This window comes from Anomaloglossus baeobatrachus, chromosome 1, assembly GCF_048569485.1.
Source record: "Anomaloglossus baeobatrachus isolate aAnoBae1 chromosome 1, aAnoBae1.hap1, whole genome shotgun sequence".
Lineage (NCBI taxonomy): Eukaryota > Metazoa > Chordata > Amphibia > Anura > Aromobatidae > Anomaloglossus > Anomaloglossus baeobatrachus.
In genome coordinates, this window is record NC_134353.1 from 118,073,064 (window position 1) to 118,100,266 (window position 27,203).

At 48.8% G+C, this 27,203-nt stretch overlaps 1 protein-coding gene across 2 annotated transcripts in view; it reads left to right on the top strand.

The window, feature by feature from the left end:
- TMEM33 (transmembrane protein 33) overlaps positions 1–27,203 on the top strand; it is a 46,828-nt gene that overhangs the window by 14,057 nt on the left and 5,568 nt on the right. For both annotated transcript variants that reach the window (XM_075333942.1, XM_075333950.1), the window contains exons 3-7: positions 5,258–5,352; positions 7,895–8,082; positions 9,750–9,817; positions 15,465–15,598; positions 16,121–16,204. In XM_075333942.1, the coding sequence (XP_075190057.1) occupies positions 5,258–5,352; positions 7,895–8,082; positions 9,750–9,817; positions 15,465–15,598; positions 16,121–16,204 (569 nt within the window). The remainder of the gene's footprint in view (positions 1–5,257; positions 5,353–7,894; positions 8,083–9,749; positions 9,818–15,464; positions 15,599–16,120; positions 16,205–27,203) is intronic.

Sequence of the window (27,203 nt, forward strand, 5' to 3'; positions counted from 1 at the left end):
GGCCATCATGACTTCTGTTAAGAACTGATGATACAACTTAAGGGGTTTGTTGCATCCAAAAACTAACGACTTTATTACAAATCCTCTTGGTTCTGACGGACGGAGCTGTCAATCAGGAGCCCACCCCCTGGAAGTATGAAGCCGGGAGGCAAGAGTAGTCTGCGCTCCTGAAGGCCAGAAAACGCTTTAATGTGCCTGCACATCTTCATTCGCTGTTGGCCAAATTCCCTGAGTGCTTCCTGTACTGGCTCTCCTGTATGCACAAACGCCCGGCTTTTGTGTTCTCTGTGAGAAAAGCAGAGCAAGCCTCTGCCCGGTACCTCTGGCAGCAGCTTCTCTACCTGGATAATAAAGGATGGGGTGTTTGAATCCACACTGCCTGCTCTTTCTCTCCTTAGCCATTCTGCTGGGAGGCTCCCATACACATCAGATGGTCGTCTGATCGGCAGCTTTTACCAACTTAACACTAGAAGTCCCAGAGAGGGGTCATTTAACATTTCAACCATTGGAAACCTATGGAGCTCGAAATTTCTGGGCCTTCTAGTGTTAAAGGGAATCTGTCACCAGATTTTTGCCACCTAATCTGAGAGCAACATAACGTAGAGACAGAGACCCTGATTTCAGCGATGTCACTTACTGGGCTGCTTAGTGTAGTCTTCATAAAATTACTGTTTTATCAGCAGGAGTTTATCATTACAGGATTCCTTGGTGTGCTGCAGGTAGTCCAGCAGATTCATGAGCTCTGTATAACTGCTAGATCTGCAACAGAGAGAACATTGATTTTATCAAAATGACAGCAAACAGCTCAGTAAGTGACACATCGCTGGAATGAGGGTCTTGCTGCTCTTTCACTGTAGGGAAAGTACAGGCATCAGTAAAGAGCCCATAATACCTTCTGGTGTCAGGTTCTCTTTGTGTATGAGCATTTAGGTGTGAACAGCGTCTAGTGACTGATCCAGGCCTCCATGCATCTGGTTTATATTTGGAGGGTGGGTACAGTGGGCTGTATCAGTTTTGTGACCTTTGATTTCGATCGCATCCGAAAATGAAATCTCATTAAATATTAACTCTTTCCATTCCAGGAGTCTCCCCAGCACATTCTAGCGATGGTTTATAATTGACGTTGTTTTCTTGAGTAACCGCAGTCTCTTCTGCACGTGGCTTGTTCCCTTCTTTATCTCTGACCTGCCGTCCGGACTACATAGACTTGTGTTCTCAAATTTCAAGATGGAGTACAGAGAATAAAGTCATTAGTGTCTAATTAAAAAGCAGATCATATATAAATATAACACTGCACTCTCAATGGGCAAGAATGAATAAAGATAGAACTCTTTTTCTCAGTGCGAATAGATTTTTAATACAGAAGGCAAGATAGCAACAATTGAAAGACATGTGACACTTGCGACAATTAACGTTTCGGTCCTCCAGGACCTTGATCACATTAATCGCTAAATTACTATGAAGAATAGTGGGTTTTTTTGGGGGGGGGGTTTCTTTAATGATTGACAGTAGCCTCCTTAAGGGGGCTTTACACGTTAGCGATATTGCTAGCAATTTGTAGAGATAGCGAGTGTGTAAGTACCTGCCCCTGTCGCGCATGCGATTGTTTGTGATCGCTGCCGTAGCGAACATTATCGCTACGCAGCGTCACACATACTTACCTGGTCGGCGTCGTCGCTGTGACTGCCGAACAATCCCCCCTTCAAGGGGGAGGGACGTTTGGCATCATAGCGACGTCACCGGAACGTCACTAAGCGGCCGGCCAATCAAAGCGGAGGGGTGGAGCTGAGCGTGATGTAAACATCCCGCCCACCTCTTCCTTCCGCATTGGGGCCGGCGGCAGGTAAAGAGATGGTCCTCGCTCCTGCGGTGTCACACATAGCGATGTGTGCTGCCGCATGAGCGATGAACCACAACGCTAAACAACCCTTACCGATTTTTGAGTTTGGGACGACCTCTCCATGGTGAACGATTTTCACCATTTTTGAGGTCGCCTAAGGTCGCTGGTAAGTATTACACGCTGCGATATCGTTAATGACGCCGGATGTGCGTCACTAACAACTTGACCCCGACGACCAAACATTAACGATATCGTAGCGTGTAAAGCGCCCTTTACTCATAGGCATATGTATAAAGACGTTAGTCCAGGGTAGGAATATCCTGCCCTTCCTGGGCAGTTAGGGAAAATCAATCGCCTGTATAGAAATGCAGGAAGATCCTTGAAGTAATTAATGCATGTGTCTTATGAGTGGGCTCATAAAATGAATTTGTGCTCCAGACCCTCCGGGGTTAATGCTGTACTTGCCTTTTGTGTACACATTAAGCTGAATTGCAGTCTGTCCCCAGGAGCTGTGGCCACACACAATGTATGTGGCCATAGACAAAAGGCAAATACAGCATTAACCCCGGAGGGTCTGGAGCACAAATTCATTTTATGAGCCCACTCATAAGACACATGCATTAATTACTTCAAGGATCTTCCTGCATTTCTATACAGGCGATTGATTTTCCCTAACTGCCCAGGAAGGGCAGGATATTCCTACCCTGGACTAACGTCTTTATACATATGCCTATGAGTAAGGAGGCTACTGTCTGTAAATCATTAAAGAAACCCCAAAAAAAAACACTTTTTTCTTCATAGTAATTTAGCAATTAATGTGATCAAGGTCCTGGAGGACCGAAACGTTAATTGTTGCAAGTGTCACATGTCTTTCAATTGTTGCTATCTTGCCTTCTGTATTAAAAATCTATTCGCATTGAGAAAAAGAGTTCTATCTTTATTCATTCTTGCCCATTGAGAGTGCAGTGTTATATTTATATATGATTTTTCAGGGATTTTTGATCCTCTTACACTAGCACCTCCCCCATACTTCTAATTCTAAGTGTGTGCACACTATTTTCTTATTTTTAATTAAAAAGCAGAGCAGTGGCAGGTACAATGTTCCCTTGTTGATGACGCTATTAATCTGCCATTTTGGCAAGTTGACAGTAAACCAAAAGCCACATTGCACTTACATGATGTACCTGATCGTACTGCTTGATATTAATTGTTCAAAATATATATTTCTTGGTAGCTCTTGACTCGCTGTAGGGATCGGATGTGGTTGGTGCACGGCTCATGTCTGCGCCAGGCGACAGGGCTGTGGACTAGTAGGATGTCCAGAACAGTAGCATCACATCACACCGTACGGCTCCAATGCTGGATAGGAAAGGCTAGCTGAAAAGGACTGGAAGAAAGAGAACTGCAAATGGGGTCTTTTCTGGGTGAAATAATATGGAGGTTCACCTTGTTGGGTTGTGAGAGGCACATCCACTTAAAAGTGTACATATCCAATGGCTGCTGCAGCCCCATGAGGTGTAAACAATAATGAAGGGTTAATGCAGCGTTTCTCAACTCCAGTCCTCAAGACCCACCAACAGGTCAGGTTTTCTGGATTTCCTTAGTATTGCACAGGTGATGGACTTATTCCCTATGCAATGCTGAGGAAATCCTGAAAACATGATCTGTTGGTGGGTCTTGAGGACTGGAGTTGAGAAACACTGGGTTAATGCATTGCCGTGGAGAGAGAAAGTCATGTGTCTTAAGGGTGATCTAATACACAACGCGTTTTGGAGAAACCAGCTCCTTCATCAGGTCTGAATCGCAGTCCTCAGCAGTAGCCGCCACATTGATCAAGGCTGAGCTGTTTAACTCCATATACACCCGACCTGATGTATACACCCGGCCGCCATCAGAGCTGATAGTAGCTGATTGTGTAGAGGAAATGCCATGCGCTGGACCGATCTGACATTGACCGATCTGACATTGATAAGCAATGCTTAGGAGACATCATCCGTATCATTTGGCTTGGACAACACTTTTGATGGGTTATTCCCATTTTTATAAATGGGTAATGCTGGCATACAGTATACTAGCAATTTACAGGTTGTTAAAATTTTCTGTACTTCAGATATTAATTGCTAGTTAGCAGAATATGCTCAGTGCCAGCAAGGTTATTTTCTTTAGAGCGTGTAAGCAGTGTTATAAATCTGGCCAGTATCACTGGAGCGCACGGTTACCTCCTCAACTCAGCCATCTTCAGAGCAGTGCTTACAAGCTAGACAGCAGCGGCAGCCGGTCTCCTAGGTAACGAGCTGTAAACACTTAAAATGTTCAGCTGTCTGAGATAATACTTTATTAGCAGTAAATTGCAAAAGTGCTTGTACCCTGTTTCCCTGAAAATAAGCCCTAGCATAATTTTACAGGATTTTTGGAGAATGCTTAAAATACATGTCCTACTCAAAAAATAAGTCCAGGTTAGTTAGGGTTAGGCGGGGTCAAACTGCGTAATTTCTCAAGGACCCCAATTTTAGGAACCCCAACAGTTGTATTCTGTGGTTAATTATAGCTTAAGGACCTTTGATGACTTAAGTCATGTGACATGATGTACTCAAAGGTCTCTTAATTGCAGAAGTCTAAAAGAACAGAACAGGAGAGAGGCTGGTATGCAGGACTGGCATTATTGAGAAGAGAAAGCAAACTGGACAATTTCTCAGAGCCCCCATTCTCCTAGGGGCCCAGCATTTAACCCTGAGGAAACTGCTTAAGGACCTTTTTGTGACATCATGTCATGTGACCAAAGGTGTGTTAATTGCAGGAGTCTAAAGCTGAAGAGTAGACAGGCTGGTGTGTGTATGTGTATAGATAGATACACGCACGTGTTGCACACAGGTTTTGCAGACTTGTGTTGATGTTCAGTATGACAATACTTGCATAAACATTGATTTTTTTTTTTATTTTTTTTTGTTCAAGAATAAATGTGGATTGTTGTTCATGGAAAAATTAAGACATCCCCGGAAAATAAATCTAGACCATCTTTCAGAGCAAAAAATATAAGACCCTGTCTTATTTTTGGGGAATTGCAGTATTTACATTATCCTTTTACGAGGAAAGGAAGAGTACTTTCATGATTCAAGCCGCCTGCAGCCACCACTAGAGGGCGCTGTCATGTATAATGCGTCATTTTTTTAGTTCAGCTTATATGGTATGCTATGATCTCTTGTTCTCCCTCTAGTGGCGACTGTGGGAAGACAGAATTGTATCATTTTAGAAATAACTGATATCTGTAGCTATACTGGAGATTTGGAGCAGTGTAGCAGACAAGTAATGCATATTAAGTAAAATCAACATAATTGAGCATAATTAAAAACTAATGATAAACCACTTTTTATGTGTCTTCTGAATATTAAAAAAAAAAAATTCTTTTTGTTTTCTTAGCAATTCCTGATGTCGAATAAACTTGACACGGCTATGTGGCTGTCGCGGTGGTTCACAGTATACTGTTCGGCATTATTTATTCTTCCTATTTTAGGGTAAGATATTTCAACCCTGTGTACATTCTTAGTCCAGGAGCATTGTATTGTCTTTGATAAGTATATAGTGATTGTACATACCATACTGCACTCCTCAATTATACTTCCGGTAGCAGAAACCAGCTGTTTAGAGGCAAGAGGAAAACAGCCCTAGAATAAGGAGGTTCCAGGGAAATCAAATTACTCAACATTGTCCAGAATCTCTCACCGCATTATACAAGGTGATGTGTGCAACAGCCCGTATTCTACTTATGGAAGACAAATTTAGCTTTCCTCTAGAAGAAAGAAGCCATCTCTGGTGCCATCTATTGAAGGTGGTTACCCTGTAGGTCCAATGTCCGACCTATGTAACAAGCAAAACTAAAGGTCCTCGTATACATTATTCGGCCGACGACGTCGATATAAGGATCTCTCTGACTAGGAGTCAGAGGAGAGAAGGATCTGGTTGAATCCTTTTGTTTTCTGTGATATAAGCCACCCCCAGGTGAGTCTGGCGGTGGCTTTGTCATAAAGATGAGCCTTTCCTGTGTATGGGAGGGTTGGGGGAAAATGGCTTTCGGCTAAACAATCTAATTTTATATGGGGGGACCTTTTTAAAGAACACCCCCCCCCCCCACCCAAGCTTATGTAGCGTAGGGTCCACGTGTTAATATACTCCCCACTATCTTCTCCGATATTCAGCGTTGTTCCGCTTCTCTTCTGAATGACGTCACCAGTCACTCTCCGGGTCACACTGCGTTCTGTGTGACCTTGAAGTGACTTTGTAGCATCACAACGAGGCTCTATAATAGACTTACGTTGTAAAAGAGACTTCTGGCTCACACATAGAGTGATCCGGATAGTCTGAAGAGCGGTGACACCATTGAGAAGTGGAGCGGAACGACGCTGGATTCCAGAGAAGGCAGCAGTAGGTGAGAATATTAACACAGTTCACTTCACAAGAAAAAAAGGTTGGCACTCACCCAGATTGCTTGATTTCTATGGCTTTATTTAATCAAACAACGGCCGTTTCGCGCTAGCAAATGCGCTTCTACGTGGACCTAGGGGACTAAGGGGACTAGTAAATATACTAAAAAGTGTGTGGGGGGTGGAGGGGTTGGAGGAGTCTTTAAAAATATGAAGAAAAAAAAAACCACAAGTTCATATCACCCCCCCCCCTTTCTGTCCCATAAAACAAAAAATATACCCAGTTGGTATCGCCACGTTCAGAAATGCCGTATCCAACAAAATGTAAAATACATTAATCCGATCGGTAAAAGGCGGAACAGCAAAAAATCAAAACACCAGAATTAGGGTTTTTTTTGGTTACAGCAATGTTGCAATAAAAGGAGACCAAAACATTGAATCTACACAAAAATGGTATAATTAATATATCATCTGAGGGCACAAAAAATAAGCAGTCACCGCCTCAGATCACCAGACATAGTCTAGTTCTTCTGATTAGCTATGTCTCTTACCTCATGTTCAGGGCATTGTTGGACTACGCATATAGTCAGTTAGTTGCTCATGGTCATAACCATGGATACCTAAGCTGTAATGCCCTGCACATGAGGTAAGTGACATAGTGAATCAGAAGAACTATACTACATTTCTAATTGGAGGTATTTGCTAATATTATTTTTTATTATTTATTATTATTATTACACCTACTACATATTGCGATAGGAGCTTGGAGATGGGAATATCCCTTTAATAAAACAGTGGGCTGCTTTTTGTGACCACCCTTTCTTTCTATATGCAATCTTTTTGTATAGTACAACTGCAGTTACCAACTTTTTCAGTTGAGTGAGCGATAGATGCTATCGCTTTGTCTACAATAAATAGGGTTTCTCGCTAAAAAAAAAGGGAAATGATGGGGCCATATGGTTTTATCCAGAAGACCAGCAACCTGACTTGTAGTGTGTGAGGAATGGAGGATCATAGAAATATTCATCAGCACCACTAATACCGCCTTCCAAATTGACTGACTATAAGAGCATACCATGTGCCAAAAATCAGCATAAATCACGGATACAACGATGGTATCCACTATGGGACAGTCTCCCCATTTTCTGCAGCTGCTGGGGATATAGATGATGGTGATGGAGGTAAAATGGTGATTTTATTGTTCTCGGCAGAAGAAACATGTCGTAGGGATTTTAGTTCCCCGTCCCATTCAGTTGATGTTAACTGTGAGATTTGTACTTTCCATCCACCTACGAATATTTGTGTATAAGCGAGTCTCGTGCCCATTAGATGTGTATGTGATGTGGATATTTAGCGGTTATGGCCCTGGTAGGAGACTTTACCCATTGGACAGCCAGTTTTGGGGAATGGGCTATGAAGGGAGTGACACGGCTATAAACATTGTAAAAAGAAGCACTCGGCGATACCTACAGCTTTGAGAAGGACTTTATGGTCTTATCTATCTCAAGAACCTTCATTTGATCAGGTGTCGTGTATATATTCAGCTCCTCATACAATCCGTCCATGATGCCTATCATCGGCTGATCTTCTGTGCTGGCTCTTGCTTTGTCACCTATGATTGTGTTTTTCTCCACAGCTTACATGAAGCTGCCAGTTTTTATCAGCGTGCCTTGCTGGCCAATGCTCTCACCAGTGCCCTGCGGCTCCACCAGAGGTTACCACACTTCCAGCTCAGCCGGGCGTTCTTGAGCCAGGCTCTGTTAGAGGACAGCTGCCACTACCTACTGTATTCACTCATCTTTGTCAATTCCTACCCTGTCACCAGTATCCTTTTATAATGGTTTCATGTAAAGGCGGGGAAATAAAGATGTAGCAATGTCTGAACAAGGCATGTATAAATAAAGGCCTGGAAGTGGTCTTTCCAAAATTTCATCCACAGGCCAGATGTTGTATGTAAAATTGTTTGGGACCACCATGATCACTTATACAGGGGTCTCACAAAGTCTGTCATACAGGTTACAAGAAGTAACTCTGGACCCCCCTTACTACCGTAGTAATCAGAGGGATCCAGAGAGTCTCTGCCAGATCAGCCATCCTCCCGCATCTACTGGATGTCCTCAAACTCCCACGTAAGGAGAAAATTGTTGTTTGTAAGGCCACCTAGTCGTTTAGCTGATCGGCTTCATGACTCCTCAATAAAGAAGATCTTGGTGCCATTTGTGCTTCTTTTTGATGGGGTGTTCTGGGAGTTAATGGGGGTCTTGTTGCACCCACCTGCTTAGTGTTAATGGGTCGTCTAGGATGGTGTAATTTTTTTATGTTCTGATGACAGATTCACATGTAGCTTACATTTATTGTGTACAGAACATTCAGGCTGAGATAAATGAGTACAGCAAAAAAAAAAAAAAAAACTTCCTGTACAGCAAGACTGACACATTGCACCATCATATGATGTAGGATACACCCAGGCTTTCCTGATGTGTTGTAATCTTCAGTGTATGATGAATTCTCTACAATACCAACCCTGAGAGTGAAGGTGCCATATTGCTAATGCACTTTTATGTCCTTCATTGTTTTTCCTAGCTGGCTATACACCTGGGTGGTCAGCAGCACCATTTGTATGGAAAACCTAGGGCTGGTGAGTAGTGTTCAGGAACGTGTCCTGAAAACCCAGTGCTGCCCAGGTGGTCAGTGGCGCGCCATGTCCTGAAAACCCAGTGCTGCCCAGGTGGTCAGTAGTGCGCCCTGTCCTGAAAACCCAGTGCTGCCCAGGTGGTCGGCAGCGCGCCATGTCCTGAAAACCCAGTGTTTTCCTGTTGGTCAGTGGCGCGCCATGTCCTGAAAACCCAGTGTTGTCCAGGTGGTCGGGAGCGTGCCGTGTAGCGAAAACCCAGCGCTGCCCAGGTGGTCGGGAGCGTGATGTGTAGGGAAAACCTAGTGCTGCAGAATGGAGTGGTCAGGAGCACCCTGTCTTTGAAAAACCCTGGCACTGCCGGGTGGTCAAAAGTACCCTGTGTAGGGGAAAACCTGGCTCTGCGGAGGGTCAAGGCTGCCTTGTTTCGGAAAAACCTATCACTGTGAAACCTTTTATTCTCAGGACTGGTGGGGGTGCAATAAGTTTGATGCCTGCCGAACAACAGGTGACGGGATATCATGGCGATATGTTATCGCTACAGACGGTGTAACTTCCAAACACTGCAAATCTCTGTAACTGCCCCTTATCCCCCCCCCCCAAATATAATGTGAAATATCCTTCCTTACAAATCTTTTCCTCACACACAAGATTAGTGAGGTGCAGCTGTATTTTTGTGCAGTATCATATTGCGATGTGGACCTGACCTAAGGATAATGTTTATATGGGGGATAATGCTATCATTACACTGAACCCCACAAAAAGTAGATTAAACTGTCAAATCTCCCGTTGTTTCACTCAATGACATATAAAGTAATGTTTGAAATAAATGACATATGTTCCTTAATCCGTTCCTCAGTGAGCATATTCCCGGTTCTGCTGTTTTCGTTGCTTCATGCATCAACATATACTAAGAAGGTTCTGGATGTAAGTAACAGTCTTCTGTTATTGATGTGTCCCAGCATCCCCTACGATGGGGGTCACCGCTGTCCGCTAATTGTGTGGAGCAGGGAAATGGTCTCATCTTGAGATTTGGTTTTAGAGCTGTGGACAGACATAATTAGTTGAGGTACTAAGTAAAGACACTGGCAGCATTTAGGCTGTGCCTGTGGGTCCATGTCCGGTATACACTGGGAGTATTCCTCTGAAGTTTGGTGAATAAAAAGCGCAGCATGTTACTTGTTTACTTGTATATGAAAGACATCTGCATATACAAATAGGCCTCCATTGGGTGAAAAGGGGCCTATGGCTATTGTTCACCTCAAAGGCCTGGGACATAACATTGTTTAATGCCCTTTGAGGTAATAACAGTACCTGTGGGAAAACCTGTCACCAAGTGAAAAATGGCCAGTTTTCTTCCTATTTTATTCCGGCTGCTCCCCTAAAGTATGATTTTTTTTTTTTATTTTATTTTTATTTTTTTAAGTAGCCATTTGGTTCCAGAGAAATTGGCCATATTTTTTACCTAATTTATACAGCCTTTATCTGGGGTGTCTTGATCACAGGGTAATTATGCACAGCATCCTAAAAGCAAGCCCCTATTGGATCCTCTGAAAAATGTCCCCTTAGTAAAGACCATAAAAATGAGCCCTAATTAGACAACCCTGTATCTCTAGAACCGTATGACGGATTAAAAAAAAACCAATGGAATACTCCTGGAGCAGCAGGAATAAAACCAGAACAAGCACTGACCGCTTTTGACCTGGTGACAGGTCCTCTTTAAAAGGAATGTGTTAGGCTATGTGCGCACTAGGCCGTTTTACCCGCGGATTTGCTGCGGAAATTTCTTGAGAAATGTCTGCAATCTTTGTGCAGACATTTCACAGCAAATCCTATGAGAAAAAAAAAATAGCTGTGCGCACGCTGCGGATTTTTCTCTAGAAATTTCCTTGAAGATTTTCTTGAGAAAATGAGCACGTCAATTCTTTTCCGCAGGTACCTGCGGATTTCTGCAGTACAGCCTGCAAAATCCGCAGGCAGCAACCTGCGGGAAAATCGGATTTGCCGCGGATTTTTACTGGAGATCCGGAAATCTTCCACTCCCAGAAGTTTCTCAAGAAATTTTCTTGAGAAACTTCACATTTCTAGTGCGCACAAAGCCTTAGGCTATGTGCGCACTAGAAATGTGAAGTTTCTCAAGAAAATTTCTTGAGAAACTTCTGCCAGTGAAAGATTTCCGGACCTGCGGAAAAAATCCGCACCAAATCCGCATGCGTTTTTGCCGCGGATTTGCCGCGGATTTACCGCAGGTTTGTCCCTGCAATAAATAATAAAGATAATCGATAGACAGATAATGGATAGAGGGAAAGATGGATAGATGAATAGATAGATAGATAGAGGGATAGATAGATAGATGAATAGATAGATAGATAGAGGGATAGATAGATAGAGGGATAGATAGATAGAGGGATAGATAGATAGATGAATAGATAGATAGAGGGATAGATGGATAGATAGATAGATAGATGAGAAAAACCTATATAATGTTCCACCTCCCTGCATTTTCTAAGCTGGCACCCTTTAGTGACTTTCATGTGGCACTTAGGCTACTTTCACACCTCCGGTTTTTGCTATGCGGCACAATCCGGCACTTTGCATGAAAATCGCAACCGTTTTTTTTTGCTGCCGGTTGCGATTTTCCTGCATAGACTTTAATTAGTGCCGCATGGGCTTGCGTTCCGTCCGGTTTTTTCCGCATGCGGCAGATGTAGCCGATGCGGCGGCCGGATGGAACGTTGCCTGGCACGTTTTTTCGTGCGGCAAAAAAAACCGCATCGCGCCGCATTCGGCCGATGCGGCACATTTTTCAATACATGCCTATGGCGGCCGGATGCGGCGCGATGCGGCAATAACCGCATCCGGCCGCCGCATGCGGTTTTTGCCACTGCGCATGCTCAGTAGCATGCCGCAAGCGGCAAAAACCGGACTGGCCGCAAAGGAAAAACCTATGCAAAGGATGCGGTGTTTTCACCGCATCCGTTGCATAGCTTGCACAGCCGGATTGAGCCGCAGAGCTCAAGCCGGATGTGTGAAAGTAGCCTAAAGGGTGCTTAGCCTTGTATTTAGCCATAAAATAAATAAATAATTAAAAAAAAATGACGTGAGGTCCCCCCATTTTTTGTAGCCAGCTAGGGTAAAGCAGACGGCTGCAGCCTGCAGACCACCGCTGGCAGCTTCACCTTGGCTGATAATCCAAAACAGTGGGCACCCCACGCTGTTATTTTAAATTATATAAATAATTTAAAACAAAAAACGTGGGGTCCCCCCCATATTGGATCACCAGCCAAGGTAAAGCGGACAGCTGGGGTCTGATATTCTCAGACTAGGGAGGTCCACTGTTATTGGACACTCCCCAGCCTAAAAATAGCAGGCCGCAGCCGCCCCAGAAGTGGCGCATCCATTAGACGTGCCAATCCTGGCGCTTTGCCCCAGCTCATCCCGCGCCCTGGTGCGTTGGCAAACGGGGTAATATATGGGGTTGATGCCAGATGTGTAATGTCACCTGGCATCAAGCCCTGGGGTTGGTGAGGTCAGGCGTCTATCAGATACCCGACATCACCAACCCAGTCAGTAATAATTAAAAAATAGACAACAAAAAAAGTTTTATTTGAAAAAGCACTCCCCAAAACATTCCCTCTTTAACCAATTTATTGAAAAGAGCACAATCAATTCCACGTCCGGCGTAATCCAATAAGGGGGGGGGGGGGGCACGGCGATCCATACCATAGTCGCTGTCCCAGTCAATGAAAAACAGAATGTTCCCCATTGGCTGGGAGAGCAATGCAGTGACCTGAGCTAACATCAATAGGTCAGCTCAGGTCACTGCAGGGGATGACGAGTGCTGCCATCAGGAGCATAGATGAGATCATTACCTTCTGTGATCATCTCCTGTACTGCTGACGTCAGCGCTGTCACTGACTTATCGCGAGAGCCCGTGACGTCACCGCTAGTGACAGTCTCGGGCCGCTCGCGAGTCGGCCCTAGACAGCAGTGACAGCGCTGACGTCAGGAGGCAGGAGATCGTCACAGCAGGTAATGATCTCACCTCCTGACAGCAGCGATCGTCATCCCCGCGGCTCCCAGCACTGCAGGATGTCAGTGTCTGCCTGCGCTGCCGCGTGACAGGCTGCTGACACTGCGGGCAGTCACTGACACTGCAGTGCAGGCAGCCGCGAGGCCGGAGCAGGACACACACTGCACGGGCACCTGGAGGTCGCACGGAAGTGCTTCTGTGCGGCGTCCAGGGAGTGTGACGTGTGTTTCCTCTGCTCCTCTTCCTGGCATAATGACATCGCTTCCTGCAAAACCGCAGGCAGCGATGGGCATTACCGCAGGTAAATCGCGGCTATTCCGGTGGTATACCGCACATCATTGCTACCTGCGGAATACCCCCGGAATACCGCAGGTACCTGCGGAAATTAATGGACATGCACATTTTCTCAAGAAAGTTTCTCGAGAAAATTTTCTCAAGAAATTTTCTTGAGAAAAATCCGCACAGTGCGCACAGCTATTTTTTTTCTCATTGAATTTCATGGGAAATGTCTGCACAAAGATTGCAGACATTTCTCAAGAAATTTCCGGGGCAAATCCGCGGGTAAATCCGCGGGAAAAACGGTCTAGTGCGCACATAGCCTAAGGCTATGTGCGCACTGGGAAATGGAATTTTCTTGAGAAAATTCCGCATGCTCTCAAAGATTACTGCACCCGCGGTAAAAAACCGCGGCAAACCGCACCCGAAAACCGCATGCGGTTTGCTGCGGTTTTACCGCGGTATTGTTCGCGGTATTGCCGCGGTTTTGCCGCGTGCGGGTTGGGATGTGCTTTATTGCATTCAATGCAATAAAGCACATTGAAAAAAAAAAGTCATTTAATTCTGAGATAGTAGATAGAGGGATAGATAGAGGACAGATCGCTACATTTCCCACGGTCGGCAGTGAGTTCACATTACCGGCCGTGGGAAATGACCGGTAATTACCTCTGCTGTCTGCTGCATTCATTCAGCGCTGTGTCTGTGACAGTCGCGGCTGGATGTAAGCAGCGCAGGACGTCGGAGCTGTGGATTACGCCGGAGCTTTGGTGCGGGAGGGGTTAATAAAATGGTGAACGAGGCTTGTTTGTTTTATTTAAAATAAAGGATTTTTCGGTGTCTGTGTTTTATTCACTTTACTTACGGGTTGATCATGTCAGCTGTCACATAGACGCTGCCATGATCAAGCCTGGAGTTAATGGCGGTGATCCACCACCATTAACCCCTTGTATTACTTTGACCGCCACTGCTACACGGCGGCAGGAAGAGCCGGGGACACGCCGGTGCTGCCGCATAATGCATGCGACAGTGCCGGGGCAGCTGCGGCTGATATTCTCGGCTGCGGGAGGGGGAGTGAGGCGGGGGACATTAACCCTGCCCCTCTCCCTCCCCAGCCTGAGAATACCGGGCCGCCGCTGTGTGCTTACCTCGGCTGGAAGGTAAAAATACGGCGGAGCCCACGTTCTTTGTTTTCTATATTTCCGTTTTCTTTCTATGTGTGTTCTATGTGTCTGTGTCCTGTGTCTGTGATCTGTGTCTGTGTCCTGTGTCTGTGATCTATGTCTGTGATCTATGTCTGTGATCTATGTCTGTGATCTATGTCTGTGATCTATGTCTGTGATCTATGTCTGTGATCTATGTCTGTGATCTATGTCTGTGATCTATGTCTGTGATCTATGTCTGTGATCTATGTCTGTGATCTATGTCTGTGATCTGTGTGTGTTTACTTTCTGCTCTGCTTCCTCTTCCTGTAATGACATCACTTCCCTGCAAAACCGCAGACAAGTGATGTACATTACCGGAGGTAAACCGCGAAATACCGCAGGGAATAACGCAGGAAAATGCAGTGAACCGCACAGAATTTGCGTCCTGCGTTATTCCCTGCGGGATTTCACGATTAACATTGGAGTCAATGTAGTGAAATCCCGCAGCGACGTGCGGAAAATAATTGACATGCAATTGTTTTTGCTGCGGGAATCCCGCAGCAAAACATGCAGCTGTCAAATTCCGCATAGTGCGCACAGGATTTTTTTTGCCCATAGGTTTTGCTGGTGATTCACTGCAGAGATGTTATGAACATTTTCTGCAGCGAAACATGCAGCAAAACCGCAAAAAATCCGTGGCAAAATCCGGTAAGTGCGCACATAGCCTTAGGAGGTTTTTGCTATGTAATCTAAGGTCATCATGCTGTACGGTCTGAGACACTGCATTTAGGCATGTCTCTTATCAGGCTGTGTGTTCTTATTTTTATTTTATTTGTTATTTTTTCCACACAATGAAGGAGATAACTGTCACGACTTTGTGGATTGTAAGCAACCACACTTCCTCCTCTGATAAGCAGCTTACTGTCAACAAACAATGTACATAGAGAGCTGTGGGGTTAGCTTTCAGATCTCTGCTACATCTAATTGTACTTATTGTACTCCTTCTATGAATGTAGGGAGTTGATCATAACGAATGCTTTTAAGATGTTGATAATTTAGATGACATGTTAAATGCTGATATATTTGGCAATGAGTGTTTTTTTTTTTATTTTTTCCAATTCAGTCCAAAGGAGCCAACAGTATGCCATTTATCAGGTCACTTCTGGAGAAACTGAATTCAAATCAGCAAAATATTCTCAAGTTCATCGCGTGCAATGAGATCTTTTTAATGCCGGCCACCGTCTTCATGCTGCTCAGGTACTAGTCCGCAATATGAATATGGAATTGAATTAAGAAATATCAAAGTAACTTCACTTCATCACAGTAGGGTCAATTTTGACTTTTTAGGTGTTTTGTTCCTATATGGAAACATTGCAAACCCACAAATTAAGGGCAAATTCAAAGGTGCATAACATTGTTGTGACCAGTCCCCTTTTTGTAATGTTAGCCTTAGGAGAACTCAGACTTCAACATGGGACATAAGGGGCATATCTTATTGTTCTGCACACTTTTGCATGGTCAGCATTCGGTCACCCCCTCCCCTCCAGCCTTAAATAATTAAGTAATGTATTATCTGCTGTATTGGAAATTAATATAAGCAGCTGATTACCATTCATATGTCATTGACTGACTAATTACATCAAACCAAAAACCCACAAATAACGAAGAGTATAAGATTTGTATTGTGTACATGTTGTAATTGGAGTCTTGTGAGCTGAATCTGTCTCATCAGATTAGATGTTAGTTACCCCATGTTTGTATTTTCTGTTTCTTCTACAGCGGTCAGGGGAGCTTGTTGCAGCCTTTTATTTACTACAGATTCCTAACCCTACGTTATTCCTCTAGAAGAAATCCGTACTGCCGGTAAGAGGGGTTGTGTGGGATCAACAAAAAGGGCTGTGGGTGTGGGAAAGGTCATAAAATAGAGAACCTTATTTCCCTGCCTCCACTGCCACCAATCCATTTGCTGTGCTGCGTCGATGAGGTTAGTCGGTGTACTTGACTGCTGCAGCAAATCACAGTCATCACTGAGGCCAATGAATGGCTGCAGCACCCATATGTCAATGTGATGTCACTCACAAAGGCTGGGTGGCAACACCAGAGCGGCTGTGGAAAAAGGGATTTAAAAGGGAATTCCAGTCTCATACATTTTTGCCATATCCTCAAGTGCAGTAGGACCTGCATCTATCTTAAAGGGAACCTGTCACCAGGTTTTCCCTTGTGAACTGCGGCCAGCTACAGTGAGCTCTTAAGCGGGCTTTACACACTGCGATCTCGCTAGCAATCGTACCCACCCCCGTCGGTTGTGCGACACGGGTATATCGCTGCCCGTGTCACACAACCTCGCTTATACCCGTCACACGCACTTACCTGTCCTGCGACGTCGCTCTGGCCGGCGAACCGCCTCCTTCCTAAAGGGGCGGGTCGTGTGGCGTCACAGCGACGTCACACGGCAGGCGGCCAATAGAAGCGAAGGGACGGAGATGAGCGGGACGTAAACATCCCAGCCACCTCCTTCCTTCCGCATTGCCGATGGAGGCAGGTAAGGAGAGGTTCCTCGCTCCTGCGGTGCCACACACAGCGATGTGTGCTGCCGCCGGAACGACGAACAACATCGCTAACATCCTGAAAATGATTTTTCTTTATCGTTCCTTATGGGAGACCCAAACCATGGGTGTATAGCTACTGCCTCCGGAGGACACACAAAGTACTACACTCAAACGTGTAGCTCCTCCCTCCGGGCTATATACACCCCCTGGATGACAATCTACCCAGTTCAATGCTTTGTGTTTCAGGAGGATACACACACTTGCATTCTCTGATATTTTTTTCATTTTTATTTTGATTTTCAAGATTTGGAAGAAAAGCGGGTCCAGTCTGGACTCCCGGCATGTTCCTTCACACCCCACTCTGTCGGCGGTGCTGTTAAGGTTGACTTTACAAGGCTGGAGCCTTCACATGCCGTGCTCCTTCACATCCTCTGAGAGGCTCTGGTTTGAAGTGGGAGCCGTCACGGTCCTCTCTGCTTGCAGGAGACCGGTCTCCATCCGCAGCCCTGTCTGGTTCCTGCTGGAAGGAGCGTTCACCCCCCCTCAGGGACTGGCCCTGCGTCTCAAAAGCTAAGTATTGAGACGTTTTTCAGGGGTCCCGGGTACTTTTATTAGGGGGACAGTATGTGTTTTATCGTTACTGTAAATTCCGGCCGGTTCTGGGGGTTTCCCCTGAGAACCGCGCCGAAGGTGCCTGCTCGTCGGCCGCTTTTTAAAATCTAGGCCCCGGCTTCAGTTTGGGCCTAGTTTCGGTTTCGGCTTCTCTGCATGTCATGCATACAGAGGCATAGCGTGGCGCCGCCCACCGCTCGGCCAGCAGAGGGGAGGGCACTCCTCTCTGGGGAGATGTTCCCTCCCCTGTATCTCTCTCTGCATCTCTCCCTGGCCCTCCGTTTTCCCGCTCTTGGCCTAATACCCGCCCCCCTTCTCCTTCCAGCGCCATTTTCTCAGCGTTCTTACACTGGACGGCGCTGGATGCTGCAGCTGCTGTTTAGGAGGGCTGACGCTTCACTTGGGCTTTGAGCTGTGGAATCCGGAGGGCACACAGAGAGCGGTCTGGTAAGCCACAACCTCTGGTTGTGGGCTTTTTATTACACTCTCAGGACATTCTACAGGAGTGTTTGCTTGCTGCAGAGCTTCCACCTCAGCAGCATGTCTGTCACCCGGAGCAAGGCTGCAAACATGTACGCTATATTCACTGCATGTAAGCTCATTCTGCCAGAGCCAAGCACATACCCACATTGTGATGCCTGTGCTAATATGGTTGTGTCTCAGCCTGGAGCCTCCTCAGGGGTCCCTCCGGCTGCTCCAGCCCCGGTGGCTGAACCCCCGGCTTGGGTAGCATCCTTTTCACAAGCTATTTCCCAGTCTTTTGCCGACTCCATGGGGCAGCTGTCCCGGACACTGCTGACCATGCATCAGCCCCCTTCTCAGGGTGCTTCTGCTGCTCCTAGCTCTGCAGAGCTCTCAGAGCATGTCCCAGGACCCCGTCCCCCTAAACGGAGACGCAGGGACCCTTCTCCTTCCTCTTCCCACGGCTCTGATTCACGTGCCGAGGTACAGGGCGAGGAGGATTCGTTTACTGTGGGCTCAGACGCTACCTCTATGTACCCCATTGACTTGTCTGAGGGTGATGCGGATGTTAGTGACTTGATTGCGTCCATTAACTCCGTACTGAACCTCAACCCACCAGAGTCAGAGGAACAAGCCTCTCTGGTAGAGATGCACCAGTTTACCTCACCTAAGAAACCTAGGAGTATGTTTTTTAACCACTCCAGCTTTCAGACCACTGTTACCAAGCCCAGGGCCTGTCCTGACAAACGTTTTCCGAAGCGTAGTTCAGATGACCGTTTTCCTTTTCCACCAGAGGTGGTTAAGGAATGGGCCCAGTCCCCAAAGGTAGACCCTCCGGTGTCCAGAATCTCAGCCCGCACAGTCGTAGCTGTGGCTTATGGCACCTCTCTTAAGGATCCCACTGACCGCCAGGTTGACCTTTTGGCCAAGTCTGTATATGAGGCGGCAGGAGCCTCGTTCTCCCCGTCTTTTGCGGCAGTGTGGGCTCTTAAGGCAGTCTCTGCCTCCCTGGAGGAGATACATTCCCTTACCAGGGACTCTATTCCTGAGAGTGATGCCTTAACTTCTCAAGCTTCGGCTTTTGCATCCTACGCCATGTCTGCCATCCTGGAGGCTTCTCACCGCACGGCGGTGGCCTCCGCTAACTCCCTCGCGATCCGCAGGATCTTGTGGCTTCGAGAGTTGAAAGCAGACGCTTCCTCTAAGAAGTACCTTGCGAGTCTCCCTTTTGCTGGGTCCCGGCTGTTTGGGGAACAGCTGGATGACATAATTAAGGAAGCTACTGGCGGGAAGAGTACTTCCTTGCCACAAACTAAAGCCAGGAAACCTGTCCAGGGCAGGATCCAATCGAGGTTTCGTTCCTTTCGTTCCTCTAACTGGTCATCCTCTAAGCCCTCGACCTCGTCCACTACCGCAGCCAAGGATCGTAAATCAAACTGGCGCGCAAAGCCGCGTCCTCAAAAGACCGGAGGAGCCGCTGCCACTAAGGCAGCCTCCTCTTGACTATCTGGCTGCGCCAGCAACATCCTTGGTCGGTGGCAGGCTCTCCCACTTTGGAGACGTGTGGTTTCAACACGTCGCCGATCAGTGGGTGCGGGATATCATCTCCCACGGCTACAGGATAGAATTTTCTTCCAGCCCGCCAAACAGATTTTTTCTGTCCACACCCCCCTGCTCCAAAGCCGCCGCCTTCTCTCAGGCCGTGGCATCCCTGCAGGCCAACGGGGTAATTGTTCCGGTTCCCGCCCGGGAACGGTTCAGCGGTTTCTACTCAAACCTCTTTCTAGTCCCCAAGAAGGACGGTTCCTTCCGGCCCATCCTGGATCTCAAGCTTCTCAACAAGCATGTTCAGGTGCGGCACTTTCGCATGGAATCTCTGAGATCGGTCATTGCCTCAATGACCCAAGGAGATTTTCTGGCATCCATCGACATCAGAGATGCCTATCTGCATGTGCCTATTGCGGTCTCACACCAGCGTTGGCTACGCTTTGCAATCGGAGAGGAACATTTCCAATTCGTGGCTCTTCCCTTTGGCTTAGCCATAGCCCCTCGAGTGTTCACCAAGGTCATGGCAGCAGTGGTTGCGGTCCTGCACCTCCAGGGGTTGGCAGTGATTCCTTACCTGGACGACCTTCTAGTCAAGGCCTCATCCAGTGTACACTGCCAGCGGAGTGTCTCTCTCACTCTCGCCACGCTAGTTCAGTTCGGGTGGCTTGTCAACCTGCCCAAGTCCACTCTGACCCCGACCCAGGTACTTATGTACCTAGGGATGCAATTCGAGACTCTGCCGGCACTTGTCAAGTTGCCCTTAGTCAAACAGCAGTCCCTTCGTCTGGCGGTGCGCTCTCTGCTGAGGCACCGCCGTCATTCCATCAGACACCTCATGCAGGTGCTGGGTCAGATGGTGGCGTCAATGGAAGCGGTTCCCTTTGCCCAGTTCCATCTGCGTCCCCTGCAGCTGGACATTCTCCGCTGTTGGGACAAGCGGATCTCTTCCTTGCACAGGCTGGTGGCTCTGTCATCACAGGCCAGGAGCTCCCTTCAGTGGTGGCTTCGGCCCCTCTCTCTCTCACAGGGACGCTCCTTCCTGACTCCGTCCTGGGTGATCCTCACCACGGATGCCAGCCTCTCCGGTTGGGGAGCAGTATTTCTCCATCACCGAGCACAGGGCACTTGGACTCCGTCCGAATCAGCCCTCTCGATCAATGTGCTGGAGATCAGAGCTGTGTTTCTAGCTCTCCTAGCCTTTCACCACCTGTTGGCGGGCAGGCACATTCGGGTTCAGTCGGACAACGCGACAGCGGTTGCCTACATCAATCACCAGGGCGGGACTCACAGCCGTCTGGCGATGTTGGAGGTTCATCGAATCCTCCAGTGGACGGAGGACTCCAAGTCCACCATATCTGCAGTCCACATCCCAGGCGTGGAAAACTGGGAGGCCGATTTATCTCAGCCGTCAAACCGTGGACAGCGGCGAGTGGGCCCTGCATCCGTCAGTGTTCAGATCAATCTGCCGCAAGTGGGGCACTCCGGAAGTGGATCTAATGGCATCCCGGCACAACAACAAGGTTCCGGTTTACGTGGCTCGCTCCCACGATCCTCAAGCCTTCGCAGCAGACGCACTGGTTCAAGATTGGTCTCAGTTCCGTCTGGCCTATGTGTTTCCCCCTCTAGCGCTCTTGCCCAGGGTTCTGCGCAAGATCAGGACGGAGGGCCGTCAAGTCATTCTCATTGCTCCGGACTGGCCCAGGCGAGCTTGGTACCCAGACCTGCTCCGTCTGTCCGTAGAGGTGCCGTGGCATCTCCCGGACCGCCCAGACCTTCTCTCTCAAGGTCCGTTCTTCCGCCAGAATTCTGCGGCTCTCAGATTGACGGCGTGGCTCTTGAGTCCTGGATCCTGACGGCTTCAGGCATTCCCTCTGAGGTCATCTCCACCATGACTCAGGCTCGGAAGTCTTCCTCGGCCAAGATTTACCACAGGACTTGGAGGATTTTCCTGTCCTGGTGTCGCTCTTCCGACCATGCTCCTTGGCCGTTCTCCTTACCGACCATCCTGTCTTTTCTACAGTCTGGTCTACAGCTAGGTCTGTCCCTCAATTCCCTCAAGGGACAGGTGTCGGCTTTGTCGGTATTGTTCCAGCGGCGTATCGCCCGACTGGCTCAGGTGCGCACCTTCATGCAGGGCGCATCTCACATCATTCCTCCTTACCGGCGGCCCTTGGATCCCTGGGACCTTAATCTGGTCCTCACGGCCTTACAGAAACCCCCCTTTGAGCCTCTCAGGGAGGTTCCTTTGTCTAGACTTTCACAGAAAGTTGTTTTTCTAGTAGCCATAACTTCTCTCAGGAGAGTTTCTGATTTGGCTGCGCTCTCTTCGGAATCTCCCTTTTTGGTGTTTCACCAAGACAAGGTGGTTCTTCGTCCGACTCCGGACTTTCTCCCTAAGGTGGTGTCTCCTTTCCACCTTAACCAGGACATTTCATTGCCTTCTCTATGTCCGGCCCCTGTGCATCGTTTTGAGAAGGCGTTGCACTCCTTAGATTTGGTGCGGGCGCTCCGAATCTGTGTCACACACCGCCGTTTTTAGGCGGTGCACCTCACTTCTTGTGCTAACCACTGGTCAGCGCAAGGGTCTCGCTGCTTCTAAACCGACCCTAGCTCGTTGGATCAGGTCGGCTATCACCGATGCCTACCAGTGTTTTCAGGTGCCTCCTCCTCCGGGGATTAAGGCGCACTCGACCAGAGCTGTCGATGCCTCCTGGGCTTTCAGGCACCAGGCTACGGCTCAGCAGGTTTGTCAGGCTGCCACGTGGTCCAGTCTGCACACTTTTTCGAAGCACTACCAAGTGCATGCTCATGCTTCGGCAGATGCGAGCTTGGGCAGACGCATTCTTCAGGCGGCTGTCGCCCATTTGTGAAGTTAGGTTTTGCCTACTTCTCAGTTTGGTTTATTTCCCACCCATGGACTGCTTTGGAACGTCCCATGGTTTGGGTCTCCCATAAGGAACGATAAAGAAAAAGAGAATTTTTGTCGCTCTATTGGGAGACCCAGACAATTGGGTGTATAGGCTATGCCTCCGGAGGCAGCACAAAGTATTACACTCAAAAGTGTTAAGCCCCTCCCCTTCTGCCTATACACCCCCCGTGCTCCCACGGGCTCCTCAGTTTTTATGCTTTGTGCGAAGGAGGCAGACATGCACGCACAGCTCCACAGATTAGTCAGCAGCAGCTGCTGACCATGTCGGATGGAAGAAAAGTGGGCCCATATAGGGCCCCCAGCATGCTCCCTTCTCACCCCACTCTTGTCGGCGGTGTTGTTAAGGTTGAGGTATCCATTGCGGGTACGGAGGCTGGAGCCCACATGCTGCTTTCCTTCCCCATCCCCCTCAGGGCTCTGGGTGAAGTGGGATCCTATCGGTCTCCAGGCACTGAGACCGTGCTTCATCCACAACTCCTGTGGAGACTGCTGGATAGGAGCCGGGTTCCGTTCAGGGACATGGCCCTGCATCTTGAAGGTACTCTGTATCCCTGTAGGGACCGTGCACGGCAACACCTCAGCTTTGCTGGGTGTGCTAGTGCACCGGGGACCGCGGCGCTGACCGGGTCTATATGTGCCATTACACACTCAGCGTCGCTGAGTGTGTTTATATGTAGGGGCTACCGCGCTAACCGCCGCTGCCATGTGAAACTGCGGCGCGGCTGGGACTTGTAGTTCGCCGGGGACTTCGGCGTCGGCCGCGCTTTTACGGCGGCGACGCTTATACTCGAGTCCCTGGCTTTCTTGCGGCCTAGCTTCCTTTTTCCCGCCCTCAGCCCTGACAGGCAGGGGGGAAGGGCGGGACGCTGCACGGAAGAGAGGGACAAACGAGCAGCATGAGGGCTGGAGCATGCTTTGCATACTCCACTCCCCTCACTGTGCACTGTGTGAGACGCCCACGGCTCCCTCCTCTCGTCAGGACGCCGCAGCCATTTCCTGTCAGCTCCTCCGACGCTGCAGAGAGGGATTAACCCTGGGAAACCCAGACACGGTCTCTGGTGGCCTCACAACCGCTTTAGGCGGCTGGTAAGCAGCACCTGGGGTGTTACCCCCATGGTGCTGTAGTGTATTGATACATTCTGTGTTATTACTATATACTTTACACTGTATGAGCACAGTTCATTATGGCTATTTACCCTTTTGTGTTAATCAGGGAAAACAATAGCATGGCCCCACAAAGACAGGGGTGCCAAAAAACAGGATTATTAGGCTGCCTGCGCCGCTTGTACGACCCAGCTGCCGGCAGGTCCCATTGACCCTCATTGTGTGCAATGTGTGGCCCCTGTGACTCTCTTCTTCAGCCAGAGCATCTGCTAAGAGGGGCCCAGGGGGAGACACCTGTTGACACGGTCCTTAGTGACGGGGATGGAGTTTGCAAAACTCTCTGAGACTATGGCTGAGATACTAGAAGCCTTGCAGTCCAGGCCGGTATCTCAGCAAAGGGACTCTGTTGAATCATTGTTCCCTGGCCCCCCTCAATTGGACCAACAATGTCCTCCCGGGATACATTCCAGGCTGAGGGTTCTGACTTAGACCCCAGCCCCAGACCGACTAAGCGGGCTCGCTTAGAATTTCCCTCGACATCATGTTGTTCAGGGTCTCAGCGGGGGGAATCTCCGGTTGATGATGCGGAGACAGCTGATCAGGATTCTGATCCTGAGGGCGCTCTCAATCGTAATACTCCAGACGGGGACGCCATGGTGAACGATCTCATTGCGTCCATCAATCAAATGCTGGATATTTCTCCCTCAGCTCCTCCGGCGGAGGAGTCAGATTATCAGCAGGAGTAATTCCGCTTCAGGTTACCCAAGCGTACACCGAGTATGTTTCTAGACCATTCTGATTCCAGAGAGGCAGTCCAGAATCACCATGCTTGTCCAGATAAGCGTTTTTTCTTAGCGCCTTAAGGATACACGTTGTCCTTTTCCACCTGACGTGGTTAAAGGTTGGACTCAGTGTCTCAGAGTGGACCCTCCAATCTCACAGACTGGCGGCTAGATCATTACTTGCAGTGGAAGATGGAGCCTCGCTCAAAGATGCCACTGACGGGCAGATGGAGCTCTGGTTGAAATCCATCTATGAAGCTATCGGAGCTTCTTTTGTCCCAGCATTCGCAGCCGTATGGGCGCTACCAGCTATCTCAGCAGGTCAAGCGCAAATTGAAGCAGCCACATGCACGGCCGCGCCACAAGTGGCATCCATTACCTCCCAAACGTCGGCAACGCTATTAGTGCTGTCCTGGACTCTGCGAGCTGTACGGCGGTTGCGGCCGCCAATTCGGTGGTACTCCGCAGGGCCTTATGGCTACGGGAATGGAAGGCAGATTCTGCTTCCAAAAAAGCGCTTAACCAGTTTGCCAATTTGTGGCGACAGGTTGTTTGGCGAGCGTCTGGATGAAGTCATCAAACAATCCAAGGGAAAGGATACATCCTTACCCCAGTCCCAACCAAACATATCCCAACAGAGGAGAGGGCAGTCGAGGTTTCGCTCCTCTCGGGGCGCGGGCAGGTCCCAATTCTCCTCGTCCACAAGGTCTCAGAAAGACAAAGGAGCTCTGATGCATGGCGGTCTAAGTCACGTCCTAAACAGACCACCGGGGGCGCCGCTAACAAAGCGGCTTCCTCATGACTTTCGGCCTCCGCTAGTAGCATCCTCGGTCGGTGGCAGGCTCTCCCGCTTTTGCGACACCGGGCTGCCACAAATAAAAGACCGCTGGGTGAGAGTTATTCTGTCTCACGGTTACGAGATAGAGTTTACCTCTCGTCCCCCGACTCGATTCTTCAGGTCATCCCCGCCTCCCGAGCGAGCCGAGGCTCCTCTGCAGGCGCGGCGCACTCTGACGGCTGAAGGAGTGGTGATCCCTGTTCCTCTTCAGCAACAGAGCCACGGTTTTTACTCCAACTTGTTGGTGGTCTCAAAGAAGGACGGGTCTTTCCGCCCGGTCCTGGACCTGAAACTGCTCAACAGACGGGTAAAAACCAGGCGGTTCCGGATGGAATCCCTCCGCTCCGTCATCGCCTCAATGTCCCAAGGAGATTTCCTTGCATCAATCGATATCAAATATGCTTATCCCCATGTACCGATTGCTCCAGAGCACCAGCGCTTCTTGCGCTTCGCCATAGGACACGAATACCTGCAATTCGTGGCACTGCCGTTCGGCCTGGCAACAGCCCCACGGGTTTTTACCAAGGTTATGGCTACTGTAGTAGCGCTTCTACACTCCCTGGGTCACTCGGTGATCCAGTATTTGGACGATCTGCTGATCAAGGCACCCTCTATAGAGGCATGCCAACGCAGCCTTGACGCTACCCTGGAGACTCTCCAGGGTTTCGGGTGGATCATCAATTTTCCAAAGTCAAATCTGACACCGGCCCAATCGCTGACATATCTTGGCACGAAGTTTCATACTCTCAGCGATAGTGAAGCTTCCGCTGATCAAACAGCAGTCACTACGGAAAGGGGTACAATCTCTCCTTCAAGGCCAGTCACACCCCGTGAGGCGCCTCACGCACTTCCTGGGGAAGATGGTGACAGCAATGGAGGCAGTCCCTTTCGCGCAATTTCACCTGCGTCCCCTTCAATGGGACATCCTATGCAAATGGGACAGGAAGCCGACGTCCCTCGTCAGGATCGTCTCCCTCTCTCAGACGACCAAAGCTTCCCTTCGGTGGTGGCTTATTCCCACTTCATTAGCGAAGGGGAAATCTTTCCTACCCCCATCCTGGGAAGTAGTCACGACGGACGCGAGTCTGTCAGGGTGGGGAGCGGTTTTTCTCCACCACAGGGCTTAGGGTACGTGGACCCAGCAAGAGTCCTCGCTTCAGATCAATTTTCTGGAAATACGGGCAGGGTATCTTGCCCTGAAAGCTTTCCAGCAGTGGCTGGAAGGCAAGCAGATCAGAATTCAGTCGGACAATTCCACAGTGGTGGCATACATCAACCACCAAGGCGGCACACGCAGTCGGCAAGCCTCCCAGGAAGTCCGGCGGATTTTGATGTGGGTGGAAGCCACGGCCTCCACCATCTCTGCAGTTCACATTCCAAGCGTGGAAAACTGGGAAGCGGATTATCTCAGTCGCCAGGGCATGGACACAGGGGAATGGTCCCTTCACCCGGGCGTGTTTCAGGAGATCTGTTGCCGCTGGGGGGTGCCGGACGTCGACTTCATGGCGTCCCGGCACAATAACAAGGTACCGACGTTCATGGCACGGTCTCAAGATCCCAGAGCTCTGGCGGCAGACGCCTTAGTTCAGGATTGGTCGCAGTTTCAGCTCCCTTATGTGTTCCTCCGCTGGCACTGTTGCCCAGAGTGTTACGCAAGATCAGGGCCGACTACCGCCGCATCATCCTCGTCGCTCCAGACTGGCCGAGGAGGTCGTGGTACCCGGATCTGTGGCATCTCACGGTCGGCCAACCGTGGGCACTACCAGACCGACCAGACTTGTTATCTCAAGGGCCGTTTTTTCCATCTCAATTCTGTGGCCCTCAACCTGACTGTGTGGCCATTGAGTCCTGGATCCTAGCGTCTTCAGGATTATCTCAAGACGTCATTGCCACTATGAGACAGGCTAGGAAACCAACGTCCGCCAAGATCTACCACAGGACGTGGAAAATTTTCCTGTCGTGGTGCTCTGCTCAGGGTTCTTCTCCCTGGCACTTTGCCTTGCCCATTTTTTCTGTCCTTCCTTCAATCTGGACTGGA